The sequence below is a fragment of the Octopus bimaculoides genome, chromosome 6 (assembly GCF_046866305.1).
Source record: "Octopus bimaculoides isolate indiv1 chromosome 6, ASM4686630v1, whole genome shotgun sequence".
In the NCBI taxonomy this organism is placed as follows: Eukaryota; Metazoa; Mollusca; class Cephalopoda; order Octopoda; family Octopodidae; genus Octopus; species Octopus bimaculoides.
Genome location: NC_142933.1, coordinates 65,879,078 through 65,896,524, shown reverse-complemented (window position 1 = coordinate 65,896,524; position 17,447 = coordinate 65,879,078). Strand labels below are relative to the sequence as shown.

The 17,447-nt window shown below is 35.9% G+C and overlaps 1 protein-coding gene across 2 annotated transcripts in view; it reads left to right on the top strand.

The window, feature by feature from the left end:
- Positions 1-6,223: 6,223 nt before the first annotated feature.
- Positions 6,224-17,447, top strand: part of LOC106880143 (NADH dehydrogenase (ubiquinone) complex I, assembly factor 6) — a 31,875-nt gene continuing 20,651 nt past the window's right edge. The window contains exons 1-3 of one of the 2 annotated variants that reach the window (XM_014929977.3): positions 6,224-6,629; positions 9,316-9,415; positions 15,716-15,796. In XM_014929977.3, the coding sequence (XP_014785463.1) occupies positions 6,478-6,629; positions 9,316-9,415; positions 15,716-15,796 (333 nt within the window). In that variant the 5' untranslated portion in view covers positions 6,224-6,477. Of the gene's footprint in view, positions 6,630-7,032; positions 7,474-9,315; positions 9,416-15,715; positions 15,797-17,447 lie in introns of those variants that run through there. The other variant, XM_014929978.3, reaches the window with a different exon arrangement.

Here is a 17,447-nt window from a genome sequence, read left to right as displayed (position 1 = left end):
CGTGATCATTCAGTTTTTTAGGTATTATCTAGAAGAGACTACTACATTATCCATGTTTTTCAGTCGTGATATTTCGTTACAGTCTCCTATTTCATTAGTTCAAATCCGAGATCAACTTCACTCTTCATCTTTCCGGCATCAATAAAATAATGTACCAGTCAAATACTTTTAGATTTATATTCCTACAATACATTTTGGATGTGGCAGAAATTATAATCGAAGTAAAAATAATGTAGGATATGATTGGAGAAACATTTAGCTTGGCTGCTATATTGTGCAAAGTTTATAGTAGTAGGGTAACAGTGTGCTTTAGTGTGGGTCAGTAACACTGGGTGGTAGAATATAGTAAATATAACCTTGTGTTTCGTAAAGAAAAGCACTTAAAGCGGTTCAATATCTTTATCCCAAGTGGATGTTTGTTAAAAAGTCCAGTCCGCAGCTTATATACATTCCATTAGTTCCATATTAACTATTTGATTTGTTCCTTTCTAACTGTGTGAAAACAAACATTCCCTATATGTGTCTCTTTAACACCGGAGCAACCTTAATTGAGGAAACCAAAGATCAAAAGCATCTCAACAGTGAATAGAGCGTCTTTTAATGAGTATCGTTTCTTTATTTAATGTGGTCGAGGGAGATTTCAGGGAAAGAGGCAGCTATTTTAGTAGGTCAAAAGGACAAAACAGAGAATATCGTGGTGCCTCTCCGAACTTGTCCTGTTGCAGCACAAGAAGTTCGTTATTATTTAGTGCTTTGCGAATCACTAATACTCTTGCATGTCAGCTTTGATGGATGAAATAACTTTAATAAATCACATATACTGTATGTATATGTATACACACACACATTCAGATATATACATATATATATAGTCAATGTACCATATATCCGAAAAAGAAGCACATTCTAAAGTATGGATCAGTAATATATATATATATACATATATATATAGTGTTGTAGTTTGGGACGGTCATTTTTTGTTTTGCCAAATAAACACACGCACTATATATTTGTTCTTCACTCGTTTATTAGTTATGTGTTTATGTATGTATGTATGCATACATGTATACACTGCAATTTATTTGATTATATAATTTATTGTTAGATTTTAAAAAAGAAGTCTGTATAGAATAGGCAATCGCTTAAAAATGTTTTGGAGGCCAACGCTTCTAATAAGTTTTCCAATATAAATTGCAGTATCTGAAATTTAAACGCACGCGCGTGCGTGGGTTGTTGCTGTTAACAGTATTATAAATGGATTGCTTTTTTTATGTGAGCCCTCTGAATAAACAGTTACGTAATTTGATTTATAAGCAATATATAATCAGGAAATACTAAAGTGACATATAAACCGCTGATAAACACAAAGGAAAAATACGAAGAGAAACCTAAATAGCAATAAGATATAAACACGATTAAATTTTCTATAGAAACAGTAATATTTCACATATGAACGTTTATTAATGTATATATAAATATTTTCAGTATACAATATGTAACTGTATAAAAATCATATTTGACAAAGATAATATTCTTTTCTACTCTAGGCACAAGGCCCGAAATTTTGGGGAAGGGAGCAGTCGATTAGATCGATCCAGTACGCAACTGGTACTTAATTTATCGACCCCGAAAGGATGAAAGGCAAAGTCGACCTCGGCGAAATTTGAACTCGGAACGTAAAGACAGACGAAATACTGCTAAACATTTCATTCGGTGTGCTAACGTTTCTGCCAGCTCGCCGCCTTTTGACAAAGCTAATATTACTGGATCCAATAAACTACACAACAAGAAATACTCCATGTAATTCTTAAAAGCGTGTGGAACTGTGCATGTACGATGAAAAATTTATACATCCATATATATATATATATATATATATATATATATATATATATATATATATATATATATATATATATATATATATATATATATATATATATATATATATATATATATATATATATATATATATATATATAATGGCTAAAATAACACCACTTAATATGCATGAAGTGTTTGTTGTATTTTAGAAAAAATGACGTTTGTATTGAATTCATTTATTCTAGTTTCTGTTCGTCATTTCCTTTTGAATTTACGGCCGTAATATGAAAGATCGCCGTTATTTAGTACACAAAAGCCCAAACTATTGTGTAGTCAAAATTTAAATATTTGTTAATTTTATTTCTAGTTACGCATTTTATGCATTATAATTATTAATTAACTTCCTTTCATGCCTTAGTTTTCAACCTTTAGTTCAGCATTATTCTTGCTTTACACCGGTATCCGGTGAACCTTAAATAATTTGCCTATTGGTTTTATATTCCATCTCAGACTAGTTAATGAGTGAGACTCTGTACGGTAGTTTACCTGCTAGAAACAGTAGCTAATGCTTCTTTAATTCACTTCCTACCGTAATAACTAGAGAAGGCTACATTGGAGGTTTAGTGTGGTATTAAGATTATTAAATAGTTATTGATAATAACATTTGGTAGTCTCCATGTTACTTTCACTATGACCGTGTGGCAGGAATATTTGGCAGACTAAACACCAACTCACTGCCTTGGAATCGAACTCGAGTCACTGTGTTCAGACGTAAAAGTAACGAAATAACAATAAACAGGATGCATCAAGGATTGTTGACGTCAGCAAGCGACTTACCCATTCGAGTCTGACAAACACATTAAGAATGTATTGTTGTTGTTTTTATCATTAGCTAGTTTGCCCAGCGAAATAAACAGTAGAATAAACAGATGTTTAACTCTCCAGAGTCCCAGTATTGTAAGCACTTTTTGGACAAACAGCATATTGAAATGTCATTAATAATTTTGTCTTTGGCGCCTTTTCTATGATAGACATTAGTTATATATAGTTTGTTTATATGCAAGCTAGCCAGTGGCTGCTTCTCGGCAAAGACCAATGGCTATGCGTCTCTACACCATTCAACAGTGGATACGGGCCACGACCATTGTGTTCGCAACCTAGCCAAGACCAATGGCCATAGGAACTTATGTCAGCTAACTTCGGCTACACAATTTGACATCTGCTAGTCTACTGTCATTGCTGACTCACATATCTTACACAACTACTGAAAAGTTTCATTTAGTGTATTTTATTATTATATTATTATTAAAAAAAAAATTTTTTAAAGGAAAAAAAAAAGGTAATGTAAAAGGAGAAAGGGCTCTATACCCCTTTCTTATTTTTTTTCTGACCAGGTTCCCGTGGTTTTATGGGTTTTTCCACGTGTAACCTTTCCTTTTTCGAAGCGCCTCCCACTTCGGGGATTTCTACTTATTTATTTATCTATTTATTCATCATATCTTTCTCCGTTTTCTTCCTCTGTTTAGACGAACTTTCCTACCTTTTCGGACAAAACCTTTTGTAACCTTCGTCCTGACTTTGTCCTTATATGTTTTTAATTGATATTTGCCCTTGTGGCCAATAAAACGAACGAATTATTATTATTATTGTCTTTCGTTATAACGGTGTCATTTTGTTGATGATAAATAAATATTATGAATTTCGAACTGCACAGAGACCTTTTATTCTTCCATCTCTTAACCAAACCAAAATAGTTTATTATTACAACCACACTAATTTTGTTATTTGCATATACAGCACTTGAATAAATAGAATAGCATTCAAGAGATATAAAATATAAGTAGAAGTTTTCACTGGATTATATGTTAAATGATAATGAGAAAACAATTCATAATTGTTAAGAACAAATTAAGTAGAAAAAAATAAGAACACCTTGCTACAATGCTACCTGACATAGCTTCAAGTAGCACATGAGGTCGTTCTCTCTGGGAGTTCAAAATCCCAGGGTTTTTTTTTACAATAATGCCCAACGGAGTTTCTACAATGTTCGACTAAGCTATTTGGTGGGGAGATTCCAGTTTACTTGATTATACACTAGCTGATCTAATTGGACGATTTATGTTAATGTAAACATTAATTTTCCATAACTGATATTGTGTTTTGCAGCAGTATGGTAAGTCGCGGTTCTGAACGTGATTGTTTAAAATTCAGCTAAAACCTTGCGAAAAGGAATACAGCAATACATTACATTAAAAGAAAGGATTGACCCCACAATCAGTGACCAAGTGAAAGTCTACTATAAAATTCAGATTAAGGTGCACCCACCCACTTCTTAGAAAGAACAATTAAGTCACCTACGAATTATACTCTACCGTAATTAAAAGGGAAGGACAAATTGATATAGTGTCATCTTTGATGTATTGCTTAAAAAATGAACTGCCCATGATTAGAACAACTTTGATGGTAAGTCTGATCAGAATGACCTATGCTTAAACATCAACAGTAGTGCCATGCTATTTCAGTTCTCGTTACATTTAAATTATATTTAACATTAAAATGATATTTAACATCAATACAAGAGAGAAAATAGCAATAGGCCCACTATCAACAGTTAATTTCTCGATTTAATATCATCTAATAAAAATTATTGTAGTATTTACACTTGGTAACGAGCAGTCTAGTAATTGATAATGGATTTACGTCTGCTCATATTTTCTACATTATTCTTTTACTGTTTTGCTTTTATTATCTTATTATTCTATATAATGACTTTGCTCTTTATTCTTCCCCAATCAATATTATAATTATCACTAATATATTGAAACAAGTTTGATTACCAACATCTCTTCCATGCAATTTGAGCCAATATAAGAAAACAAAATTTAGAAAGCTGAAGCTTTTGTTTCTAAGTTTGAAGAGAAGAAATATGTGTCTTCAGAAAGAGAAGTAGATTCCATAGTTTCTTTCGGTCTGAGAATAGAGATAAATGCTCTCTAAACTGTGCACAACTAAAGCCATAACCTAAATGTTGCATCTATGGACAAAAATCAACTATACCAAAAAGACCAGGTGTTCACAGCTGGAATGCCTTTGATCATAATTCTGATGGGTGAAGGCTGACCTGGGGCTAAACAACAACATAGAAAACCACCTGGTCGCTCTTTCCCAGAACTGCAATTTTCTGGAACTCACTCCGACCCATATTTTTAAATGCCAGCACCAAACTTTGGCTGAAGTTAAAGCTAAACTTAAGCAGTTGATGTCTGAAGCTCGGGGTAATTCCAGTAATTTAGTAGAGAGCCTGCGAGATCCTTAGAAAATATAAGGCTTCAATCGGACAAGATTGTCCATGTATCTGCACTTGTTTACACAGGCCTGGGCAAGGATTTTGCGAATAAGTGGCAGTTGTTTCACCTCTCTACGTCACCCGAGTAATACTTTGGGATCGATAGAGCTTGCCACCAGTGCCTTCGCGGGCTTACTTTTAAAATTGCAAAGAACCGGAAGAGACACTGCAAAGCATCTCAAACTGTTATGACGAATCACTGCACCTTTAAATAAAAGAAAAATAGAAGAAAAAGGTCGTTGTAATTGAAGAACTGAGATTAATGTTTAAACGACTTTGTCGATAGAATTAGTATCAAAGTGAAAAAAAAAATTCAAAGACTAACGGTAAATTCAAGTGCAATAATACTGTTAAGGCAGCGAGCCGACAGAATCGTTAGCACGCCAGGCAAAATGCTTAGCAACATTTCGTCCGAATTTACATTTTGAATTCAAATTCCACCGACGTTGACTTTGCCTTTCAGTTCTTTCGGGGTCGATAAAGTAAGTACCTGTTGAGCCCTGAAGTCGTTGCAATCGACTTACACACCTTCCCCGAAATTGTTGACCTCGTGTCAAAATTTGAAACCATCATTATCAACATCATCATCATCCTCATCATTATTATTATTATTGAAGACGGCAGAATCGTTAGCAAGCCGGGTGAAATGCTTAGCAGTATTTCGACGGTCTTTGCGTTCTGAGTTCAAATTCCGCCGAAGTCGACTTTGCCTTTCATCCTTTCGGGGTCGATAAATTAAGTACCAGTGAAACACTGGGTCGATGTAATCGACGTATCTCCTCCCACTAAATTTCAGGCCTTGTGCCTATAGTAGAAAGGATTATTATTGTCATGGCAGCAAGCTGGCAGAATCATTAAGCACACCAGGCAAGAATGCTTAGCGACATTTCATCCGAATTTACGATCTGAGTTCAAATTCTACCGAAGTTGACTTTGCCTTTCATCCTTCGGAGTCGATAAAATAAGAATCAGTTGGGTACTGAGGTCAATATAAATGACCTCAGTAAACTCTCCTCCAAAATTGCTGGCCTTGTACCAAAATTTGAAAATAATATTATTAATTTGATGGGGTTGGGAGAGTGTTTAAGGCACAGAAATAATTAGGAGTTGTGAACGGCAATGCTGACCGGTGTAATGAGGCCCGATTAGTTAGGGTTAGTTATCTCCCTTAAACTTGCTCCCAGGCAAGGTTAAATATGACATGAAAAGCGCAAGTGAGAAAATAGATTTTTATACGGCAAAACAAAACCTGGCACTTATCAACTGATTACTTCTAATGCATATACAAATAGTTGTATCATTCTTTCATGAGTATGACACAATATCGCAGTTTCTTATGTAACCGGCATGTCTCGTATTATAAACGACAGTTACTTTTATGGAAAACGATGAAACTCAACAAAAGTACGAAAAGTGGTGTACCACAAAATCCCGTGGAATTATGCATGAATATGGTTAGGTGGGTGAAACTTATGTTATTGTTAAACATGATTAGGTTCTTCATTTTTCTCCATTCTTTTTCTAATCCATACCTGTCAACATTTCAAGTGCTCTTATCCCATGAAATTTTATATAATAGCCGGTAGAGACGGACTATATGTCTATACTCTACCCTATATGTAATCTGAACCTCCCCCCCCCCTTATTTATTAATTTTTTAAAAGGGATCCCACGTTTTAGGCTATGGAGATTCCGATTCTGAAAAAAAAATTTTGAAAAATTTCAATTCCCCCCCCCCCCCACCAAGCAGGCTATTTACATGCTAGAAATAACAGCCAAATCTCACAAAACTACTGTTAGGGTTAGGGTTAGGTTTACCCTGTGGATCTATATAAAAACCGGGGGGGGGGGGGGAATCGAAATTTTGAAATTGAGATTTTTGAAAATAGCCAACTTACTTGCCTTGTAAGTTGGTGCGATGATTCTGATTATAATGCTTCCCACGAAATCTAAACCTTCTGTTACCGTGTATGATAACAAATAATTCAATATAATAAGCATTGTGTTAACACAAACGACAAACAACGATCGAGAGTATTTTTGGAAAATAGCCCTCCAAAAGAAAGTCTGGAAAGACTTTGTAATCGTTATTGTTTAAATCCCAAAATAATCCGAAAATCACTGAAGGAATCAAAAATGAATCCAAACACGCTGCCACATTAATTGTAAGAACAACATGCACCCTGTGTTCAGAGGGTGTTCCAACTTCCAGAGTAGGGCTTTGACCAAACGACGTTGTCTGTCCTTATACACCCTTGCTCGATACAAGCGGGCATGTTTTGTTTACCCTTGATGTTTTCTAAGTAAGAAATATTTTTACGCGCAGAGTTGCTAATCTTACTCATTAATCCCCACCTCATTTGTTGTTAAAACTATCGCGGCGCCGTGTGTTTGAATTCGCTTTCGATTCCTTTTGTAACGTTTGGATTATCTTGAGATTTAACAATACCGACCATAAAGTCTAGAGAAACTTAACATTGGGTGGCTATTTTTCGAAACTGCTCCAGGTCATTATTATCTGTGTTGTCATCATACTCATTAAATAGAATTCTTGGTTACTGTACTCGCAAACAGCAAAAGGTTATATTTACTGCCTCTATGATATTTTAAGTGTTTTTTTTTCTCTCTTTTTTAATCACAAACGTGGAAAAATATTGTGTAGAAATGTTGTTAAGGAAAAGAAAACTTAATACTGTGTATATATATAGAGAGAGAGAGAGAAATATTTATTTCAGGAATCAGAATGTTCAGCATATCCCAACAACTGCCAGTCTCACCTGAAGAATATTTAGATGAAACTATCCAATTCCCAAAATATACAGTCATCTCCCACGTCACGGATCCTTCAGGTTATGGAATTTAACACTTAGGGAAATTGTAAAGGATGACCACAAATTTTGGGTTACAGTGTAATTTTGCCCTTATTGAAATTCAGATAAATTTTAAGAATTAAAAAAAAACTATCCTTTCTTCTTAGTCTAAAGGTCACTCTCAGCGTTGTAGCCAAGGTTAAAATTGTTAACAATTTATAAAACTATTGTCACAATACATATGTGTGTGCATGCAAGTGTGTGTATATAATTCACTTTAACACGGAGATGGAATTTTCCGCTGTGAATATTTAGTGCTTGTGTTATATCTTATTGGTTCACAATGAATATCCATCATCATTTAATGTCCATCTATGCTGTCATGGGTTGGACAGCTCAACAGGAGCTGACAAACCAGAGGACTGCACCAAATTCCAGTGTCTACTTTGACTTGGTTTCTAAGGCTAGATACCTTTCCTAATGCCATCCACTTTACATAGGGGCACCAGATGCTCTTTATGTAGCACCGGCACTTGGTGGGGTGTAGTATTGAGAGTGGTAGGTTTATGGCAGGTGACGAGAGGTTTAAGCATGATTGAAGGGCAGGGACAGGTGTCTTGTTCAAGGAAGATATGTGGTTACCCCAATTATAAAAGAAAGATAGTGAAGACGTATCAAGGTGTACCCACAAGTTACAGGAAAGTGAATATAAGAGAATTGTATGGGTGAGTAAGTTTGTGGGAGTATGAAGGAGAATGACAAATGGATAGGGATGAGGATAAGGAAATTGCAGTGAGTGGTGACCACATAAATCTATGATGGAAAGCGTTTTCAACCATAGTAATCACATCTTTATTACAATGGTGGTATGGATATGTTTAGAGATGACATTAGTAGCAGCAAAGAATGTGAAGATTAAAACACCCTGAGGCAACAAATTCTACATCTTGCATGTACAAACATCTATGTCCAGCTTGGTGATGCAAAATGTGTTTCTTTGTTTACTCTGACAAGAGTGGGTTGGGCCCAAGTAAGATTAGTACAATCCATGTAGATTCTTTGAATTAAAACAGAGTCAATTTTTTATGTATAAGAGAAATCTGTAACCCATTATTGTTTTTACCCATAAGTTGCATTCCGACCTTGACCTATCTTCTTAGGGATATCAAGCATTACATTATCTAATGTTTCCTTCTCTTTTTTTAAGACAGTAATGTGTAATTTTGAGGCTATACCCTAACTGACCTCATAAAGACTCTCATTGACTTGTACTATAGTGCTTGAATACTAATGTTGTTAAGATAATGATGAAAACTACTTTACCTTATTTTTCAGAAAAACTGATTTTGAAAACTATTTGTGCACTCTTTTGTATCCCAAATCAATAAGAACTTCAGCTTTTGGACTAAGGGCATTCAATGCTGAAATTGCCCAGGTGAATATCTGAACTAATTCTGCAAAAATCTTCAAAGGCATATAATATGTATGTACATTTATTACGAATATGTATCATTATATTCATGATGTATAGTGTTTAACTGTATTATTTAGAATCTATGTCATTTGGGAGATGTCCTACATGTTTATACATGTATGCATATTTCTGTTATGAATTTATTATATTTATTTTATTATTTATATTTATATTCATAAGAAAAGTGGCATGCTGGCAGAATTGTTACCACACTGGACAAAATGCTGTTTGGCATTTTGCCTGTTTTTACGTTCAAATTCTACTGAGGTCAGCTTTGCCTTTCATCCTTTCAGAGTCGATAAAATAAGTACTAGTTGAGCACTAGAGTTGATGTGATCGACTTATCCAATCACCCAAAATTGCTGGCCTTGTGCCAAAATTTGAAATCAATATTAATATTCATAAAACGTATTTTCCATCTTGTAATGAAACATGTGTAACACTGAATTAAAATGGAACTACAAGTTCCAGCCTTTATTTTAATACATAAATACTCTGCAAATATTATAATTCACCAGGAATTGGTCTTATATGTAGGCTACTCTCATTTAAAATAAAGCATCTATACATATTGGATAACTGGAATATGCAGATGAGCTTCATGTTGAGAAAGCTTGGATTATAATACTTTCTATGTTCTCTCTCTATATATATAAGCACAGGCGTGGGTGTGTGGTAAGAAACTTACTTCCCAACCACATGATTCCAGGTTCATTCCCATCGCATGGCACCTTAGGCAAGTGTCTTCTACGATAGCCTCAGGCCATCCAAGCCTTCTGAATGAATTTGGTAGATGGAAACTGAACGAAGCCCATCGTATATATATATATATATATATATATATATATATATATATATATATATATATATATATATATATATGTATGTATGTATGTATATATACATACATACGTATATTAGTGGAGGTGGGTCGAAATTTTATACTCTGATTCCACATGTTGCTTGGTGTTGATTTTGGGGTGAGAAATAAATTAACAAATTTTAAAAAGTATGACACCACCCCTACCCCTCGCATAGGCACCCCACCCGCCTAATTCTGCATTTTGAATCCTGAAAATGTAAGGAGCTGTAAACTTGTTTTAATGCTATCAACTTTGTATTGGTTAAATATTACTTATATAACATTTTATAAATTATATACACACACGCACACATCAGTCTGAAAAAAAACCCCAGTTATTGGAATCTATTTATTTATATAGTTTATATGAATTTTTTTTTTTTTTTTTGTAAAAATAGCCTATATTCAAAAAATCACTTTCAAGTTTTAAAAATGTTAATTTTTATGACTATTATGATATGCAATAAAAAAAATAATGCATGAACCTCAAATGAAATACATGAACAGTGAACACCATAAAATAAGCATTAATTAGTATTTACTATTTAATTAAATGATGATTGTCTTTTCCAGTCAAAGTGAAATATGATCAAATGTTTCATATCCATAAGCGATTTAGTATATATGTGTTAGAGATTATATGATTAATAGAGAAAATTAGGGTATTTAACTGTGGGGGTGTATGCGAGGGGTACAGGGGCTCACATTACCCTTATTTTTATAGATTTTATTTAAAATGCTGTGCATACCATGGAATTAAGGTTCCTTAAAAACGGTTGTTTTGATCCCTACTAATATATATATATATATATATAGAGAGAGAGAGAGAGAGAGAGGAAATAGTGGCACAACAAGGCACCAGTGTTTGCAGGAAATAGCAGTTGATAACCATACAATGCTATGTAAAGCTTCATTGAATGTATAGAGGCAAAGATGTGTGCAGCCAATGAACATAAAAAATTTTCATCTGACCTCGAGTATTAGGTTATCCTTTCTAGGTTGTCCATTTCTCCAGCATTCTTCCTAGAGGTAAGACGAAAATTTTTATGTTTGCCACCCACACACATCTTTGCCTCTATACATTCAGTGAAGCTTTACATAGTATCATACAGTTCCTCAACTGCTATTTCCAGCAAACATTGATGCCTTGTTGTGCCACTATTCCCTATTTATAATTCTACCTTTATGGTGCTTTATTTCTCTGGAAAATAATACTATCGTATTGTAATAATATTTATAATTTATATATATATATATATATATATATACACACATACAGGATGCAGTGAATAAATTGAAAATAACACTGACATCTCATTTTATTTTAACAGATATATTTACAAAAATTGCATAAATTTACACAATAAAATCGCCATCGTCTTCAACCACAGCCTCCAGACGACTTTGGAATGTCCTGCAACTCTTCTGGGCGGTCTCCTTGTTTAAGCTGGTGAATGCTGTCATAATCCTTGCTTTCAGTTCATCTTCAGTGTTACAAGTTTTGCTGATCTCTTGCTCAACTGTGCCCTGCACATAATAATCAAGGATGTTGCAGTCTGGGGCGTTAGGTGGCCAGATGTTAGGGGTGATGTGGTTTCAGAAATTGTCTGACAGCCATGACTGAGTTCTCCTGCTTGTGTGGCATGGTACAGAGTCCTGTTGCCAGACATAAGGCCTTCCAGCAGCTACCCTCTTGACCCAGGACAACATTACCTCCTCCAGGTACTTGATGTACACCTCTGTGTTGAGTCTGAGGCCATATGGGAAGATGAATGGAAGTATAATGTTGCCATCACTAGTGATCACTCCAAACACCCTGATATTGACTAGATATTTGATTTTTATCACTCTCGGTACATGTTTTGGGGACACAGGAAGCCAGTGGTTGTTCTGTGTGTTCACCATCTGACACTGGCAGAAATCTTTCTCGTCTGAGAAAAACCAAAGCATGTTCGGTTGGAGGGAATGCTTGAATTTGTTCAAAAGCTTCTTAGCTCAGTCTTTCCTCTTGTCCTTGATGGCTTGGGATAAAAATTGGACTTTTCTCATTTTGTATGAGGAATACTGAATGTCTTCATGCACTGCCAGCCTAATAAGAAACTCAGACACTCCTATGTCCCTGGCAATGGGCCTGATTGACTTGGAGGGATTGTTGTCAATCATGGCCTGGATCTCACCAACAAATTCAGGAGTTTTTTTCTTATTGGAACAATCAGAGTGAGTTTTCTGAGCTGCTGTACCTTCGTAATCACCATTAGATTCATCCAACTCTTTCCAAATCCTCTGCACTGTTTGCAGATTGACACCCAAACACTCTGAAATGTTCGTATTGGAGCTTCCGGTGTGAATGCCAAGCAGTGCAGCATGTTGTTTCCAAATTTCTGGCAGCGTGAATTGCGTCATGGTGCTGTTTTTCTCACAGATGGTGCCCAACTGACCCTACTATACTGTGTAGTCGACAAAATCAAAAACAAACAATGCACATTTGTGAAATTAAAAATACAAAATGGCAACAATTTACCCACCACACTCTGTGTGTGTGTGTGTGTATATATATATATTCTTTTATTCTTTTATTTGTTTCAGTAATTTGACTGTGGCCATGCTGGAGTACCGCCTTTAGTTGAACAAATTGACCCTAGGACTTATTCTTTGTAAGCCTAGTACTTATCCTATCAGTCTCTTTTGCTGATCCACTAAGTTACGAGGATGTAAACATCAGTTGTCAAGCGATGGTTGGGGGACAAACACAGGCACGTAAATATATACAAACACACACACACACACAGATATATACTTAGCACGCCGGGCGAAATGCTTAGCGGTATTTCGTCTGCCGCTACGTTCTGAGTTCAAATTCCGCCGAGGTCGACTTTTCCTTTTATCCTTTCGGGGTCGATCAAATAAGTACCAGTTACGCACTGGCGTCGGTATAATCGACTTAATCCGTTTGTCTGTCCTTGTTTGTCCCCTCTGTATGTAGCCCCTTGTGGGTAGTAAAGAAATAACACACAGATATATACGAAAGGCTTATTTTAATACAATATTTATGTGTACAATTTCATAAATGTTTGTCTGAGTAGAATTCTACCCATGCATGAAACATCAGACAAAAGTGAAACATTAGAAGCAAATTGAAATATTGTCTGAAAATGACCTCAAACTGAGGTTATTTTAGTTCTAAAAAAGATTTGAGTGAAAAGCAGTTTATATTGTAGGTAGATAATAAGCAACGGCTATGTTTCGTTATAACTTTCAAAGTTGTCAACAAACTGTCATCTTAATCAGCTGTTTTGTTCGTTAATTTCCATAAAATTTTTTTACTTATTTACTTTTGTTTTAAATTGAAAAAGAGGAGAAAATGAAAAATGTATGAATACACATTCGTGTACGTGGGGGGAGAGAAAGTGAGTCCCACTTATACATGAAAACACACACGTTCACTCACTTTAGATGTGTGTGGGTGTCAGTCATCACATGAATGTATGTATAGTGACAGGCACAAACACCATCATACACATATACTTGTCAGTCATTGTCCTAACATATGTAACAAACGCGCAAACACACTCATATAGAAAATGTAACGTCATCATCGTCATTGTGATGGTAAAAGGTGTCGTTTATGATAGGTGATTAAAAAAAAAATGATAATGCTAAATTCTTGTAATGCAAATACGTGAATGAAAATGTAGTTTAGTTGGTAGCCAAAAGCTTACCAAATCTTTTGATACCCCTTATGTCAAAATTGGCAACTAGGTTTTGGAATGCATAAGGAACATACGCATATGCACACACACACACACACACACACACACATGCGCGCGCGCATGTTGCCATCCGGTTTCACCAGTCCTCAGTCAAATCGTCCAACCTATGCTAGCATGGAAAGCGGACGTTAAACGATGATGATGATGATGATATATATATATATATATATATATATATAAATATATATATATAGATATAGATTATCAACAGTATGGTAAATATATATATATATATATATATGTATGTAGTGAAACTACCTATCGTCTCTTCTACCTATCGCCATTAGATACAAAACTGCTATCGCCATTCTTCTCATTTAAATATAAATAAACGCGAGCGTAGTGGAAAACACCAGCCTTGTCATCACGTGACTGATTATTATTCGAATCGGCAAATTCTTTGAACCTTTCCCGCCAGAACGCAAACTGACCAATCACGGCCCCTAATAAGGTCACGTGATAGAGTATTAAACTGAAGCCATCGGGAGCCGAGAGTTTGTTATAAATAGCTTTAACTCATACCCAACAAATTTGTCTCGGTCCAGTTTCTCTATAGAGACTGTTCCGTGTACCACACGACAGCAGCAGCAACAATTAGCCAGCGACCACTTCAACAGCTTCGTCCAGCCAACGATGACCACCGCCGTCGCCACATCAGCAATACGAGTCTACGACTACTAACCAGCAACATCGTCATGACCAACACGATTACTACCAAGCATCAATCTCCACCAGTGTCAACACGACTTTCTATGTACACCAAACTAAACCACCGCGGCACACATCTCTCTCTTTGATTCTGTTAGGTGACTTAGCTTCACCACGATAATAAACAGACAAGAGATCTCAGCCAGCGACGAACATCTGTATAACAAGAATCACGGCCTGGCATCGATGCCACGACATCACAACTAGTGATCAGCTCTGCCACACTCAGCCTCCCCTCACTTCACATACAGACTGGTATAAAATTGCTCACGTGTTATTGACTCTCTTTCCATCTGCTGTAATAACTCACACACATGTGTCACTCACATACACACTTTTCTTTGTATGACGGCCTGTCTTTGATAATGTTCTTATATGTCGCATTCACACTCTCACACAGACATACATCTTTAACGCTACAATAAATATCTCTGTTATTCATCTAATACGGTTGTGGTCTTTCATTACTGGTCATCTATGTTATCGTCGCATAACATATCATGTATATCATCATTTGATATATTATTTTGTGTTCGACCGTGTGACACGTTTAAATAAAAGGAGTCATCTCGTTTCTTCCATTCGTCACCATTTCTCCTTTTTTGAGTTCACACGGTCGTTCCCTTACATATATATATATATATATATGAAATTATAAGGTAATTACATATGTAAATGTTACAGCCGATTAGTCATGAACTTTCCTTTCCAAACATTTGATTTCCAATTCAGTCTCATTGCATATCACTTTGAGCAAATGTGTTCTACTGTAACCTCAAGTTGACTAATGCTTTGAGAGTGAAATTTGGTTGACAGAAACTGTTTAATCAATTAAAATTTCTTGGTTTATTACATCTCAGTATTTCTTCCCAATCATTATTCTATGATAAATATATATCTTTTTGTTTTTATAATTTTCAGGTAAAAGATTTGACTACAGATCCTAGAATTGGTGAAATCAGATTGAAATACTGGCAGGATGTTGTTAACGAAATATATCAGGTAAAATATATATGCTAAAATTTTTAAGGTGGTTGTTGTTGCTGCTGCTAATGGTGGTACTAATTTTCTAGAAAATATTTTTTTTCATATTGATTTTAAGTTACAATTCTAAATATCATCTTTCATGGTAAGTAAATCCATTCTATATTTTATGCTAAGATAATTATGTGAATGCATATGAGTACATGGAAAAACAGATTAATCTGCTATCAGTTTCATCAATGAAACTGATAGTCAACTGAATCGCCTGCATGGCTGAGTGAAGATGTGTAGCTTAGTGGTTAGGCTGTTGCACTCACAATCGCTAGATTGTGGGTTCGATTCCCTGAATGGGCAGCATTTTGTGTTCTTGAGCAAAACACTTTATTTTAGGTTGCTCCAGTCCCCCTTTCAATCTGTGGGAAATGTTGGCCTGCTTGCCTAGCCAGTGGTGTGGCATCATTTGAAAGCTAAAACAGTACAAAAATCCATTGTGACCAGTGATGTGTAACATTTGATAGCCTGGTCAGTCACGTGATCACAGCTGAGTATTCATAAATACATGTTCTTTAATGTAATCCTCAGGCAGACTTAGTATGACAGAGTATGTGACAAGGCTGACCATTTGAATTACAAGTAAAGTCTATTTGTGGTCTTAGACCTGGTTGCTGTTTTACCCAGTTTCACTCACAGTGTTTGGATCCACTGAAGGCAATTGTAAAAGACACATTTCCCAGGATATCCCACATTGGGATTGAACCCAGGACTTCATGGTTGCAAAGCAAAGCTCTTTACAACTTGTCCATATCTCCACCCATATCATCATCATCATTTAACATCCATTTTCCATGCTAGCATGGGTTGGACAGTTTGACCAGAGCTGACATGCTGGAGATCTGCACCAGGTTCCAGTCTAATTTGGCTTCGTTTCTGCAACTAGATGCTCTTCCTGACGCCAGCCACTTAACAGAGTGTGCTGGGTACTTTTTATGTGGCATTAACATGGGTATTTTCACATGGTGCCAGCATGGATCCTATTACGTGGTGCCAGCATGGATCCTATTACATGGTGCCAGCATGGATCCTATTACGTGGTGCCAGCACCATTGCTTTTTACATGGCACCACACAGCACTCTTGCAGTCCTAAACACACATATATTGTGAGATCACAACTCCAGTACTGTGGACATGTGACTAGAATGCCACAGGAAAGAAATGCAAGATGGATTCTTCAAGCCAAACTTTAGTTGGTCGTACTTGGGAATCCAGTCAGAAAGTCTGATGGTGGATGCTTCTAATAGGGACCCTGAGGACTCTACCCTCATGACTCTCCCAGGCATAATGGGTGGAGAAGATGGATGGATGGATATATATCATCATTGTCATCATCATCATTTGATGTCCGTCGTCCATGCTGGCATTAGTTGGATAGTTTGACCAGAAGTGGGGAGCTGCACCAGACTCCCGTCTGATTTGGCATGGTTTCTATGGCTGATTGCCTTTCCTGATGCCAACCATTTTACAGAGTGTGTTGGTTGCTTTTACGTGGCACTGCACAGGCACTTTTATATGTCGCCACAAGGACGTTTTTACATGACACCACACGTGTACCGACACACACACACACACACACACACACACCTCTAAAACTTACTATTGTTTATTTTGCTA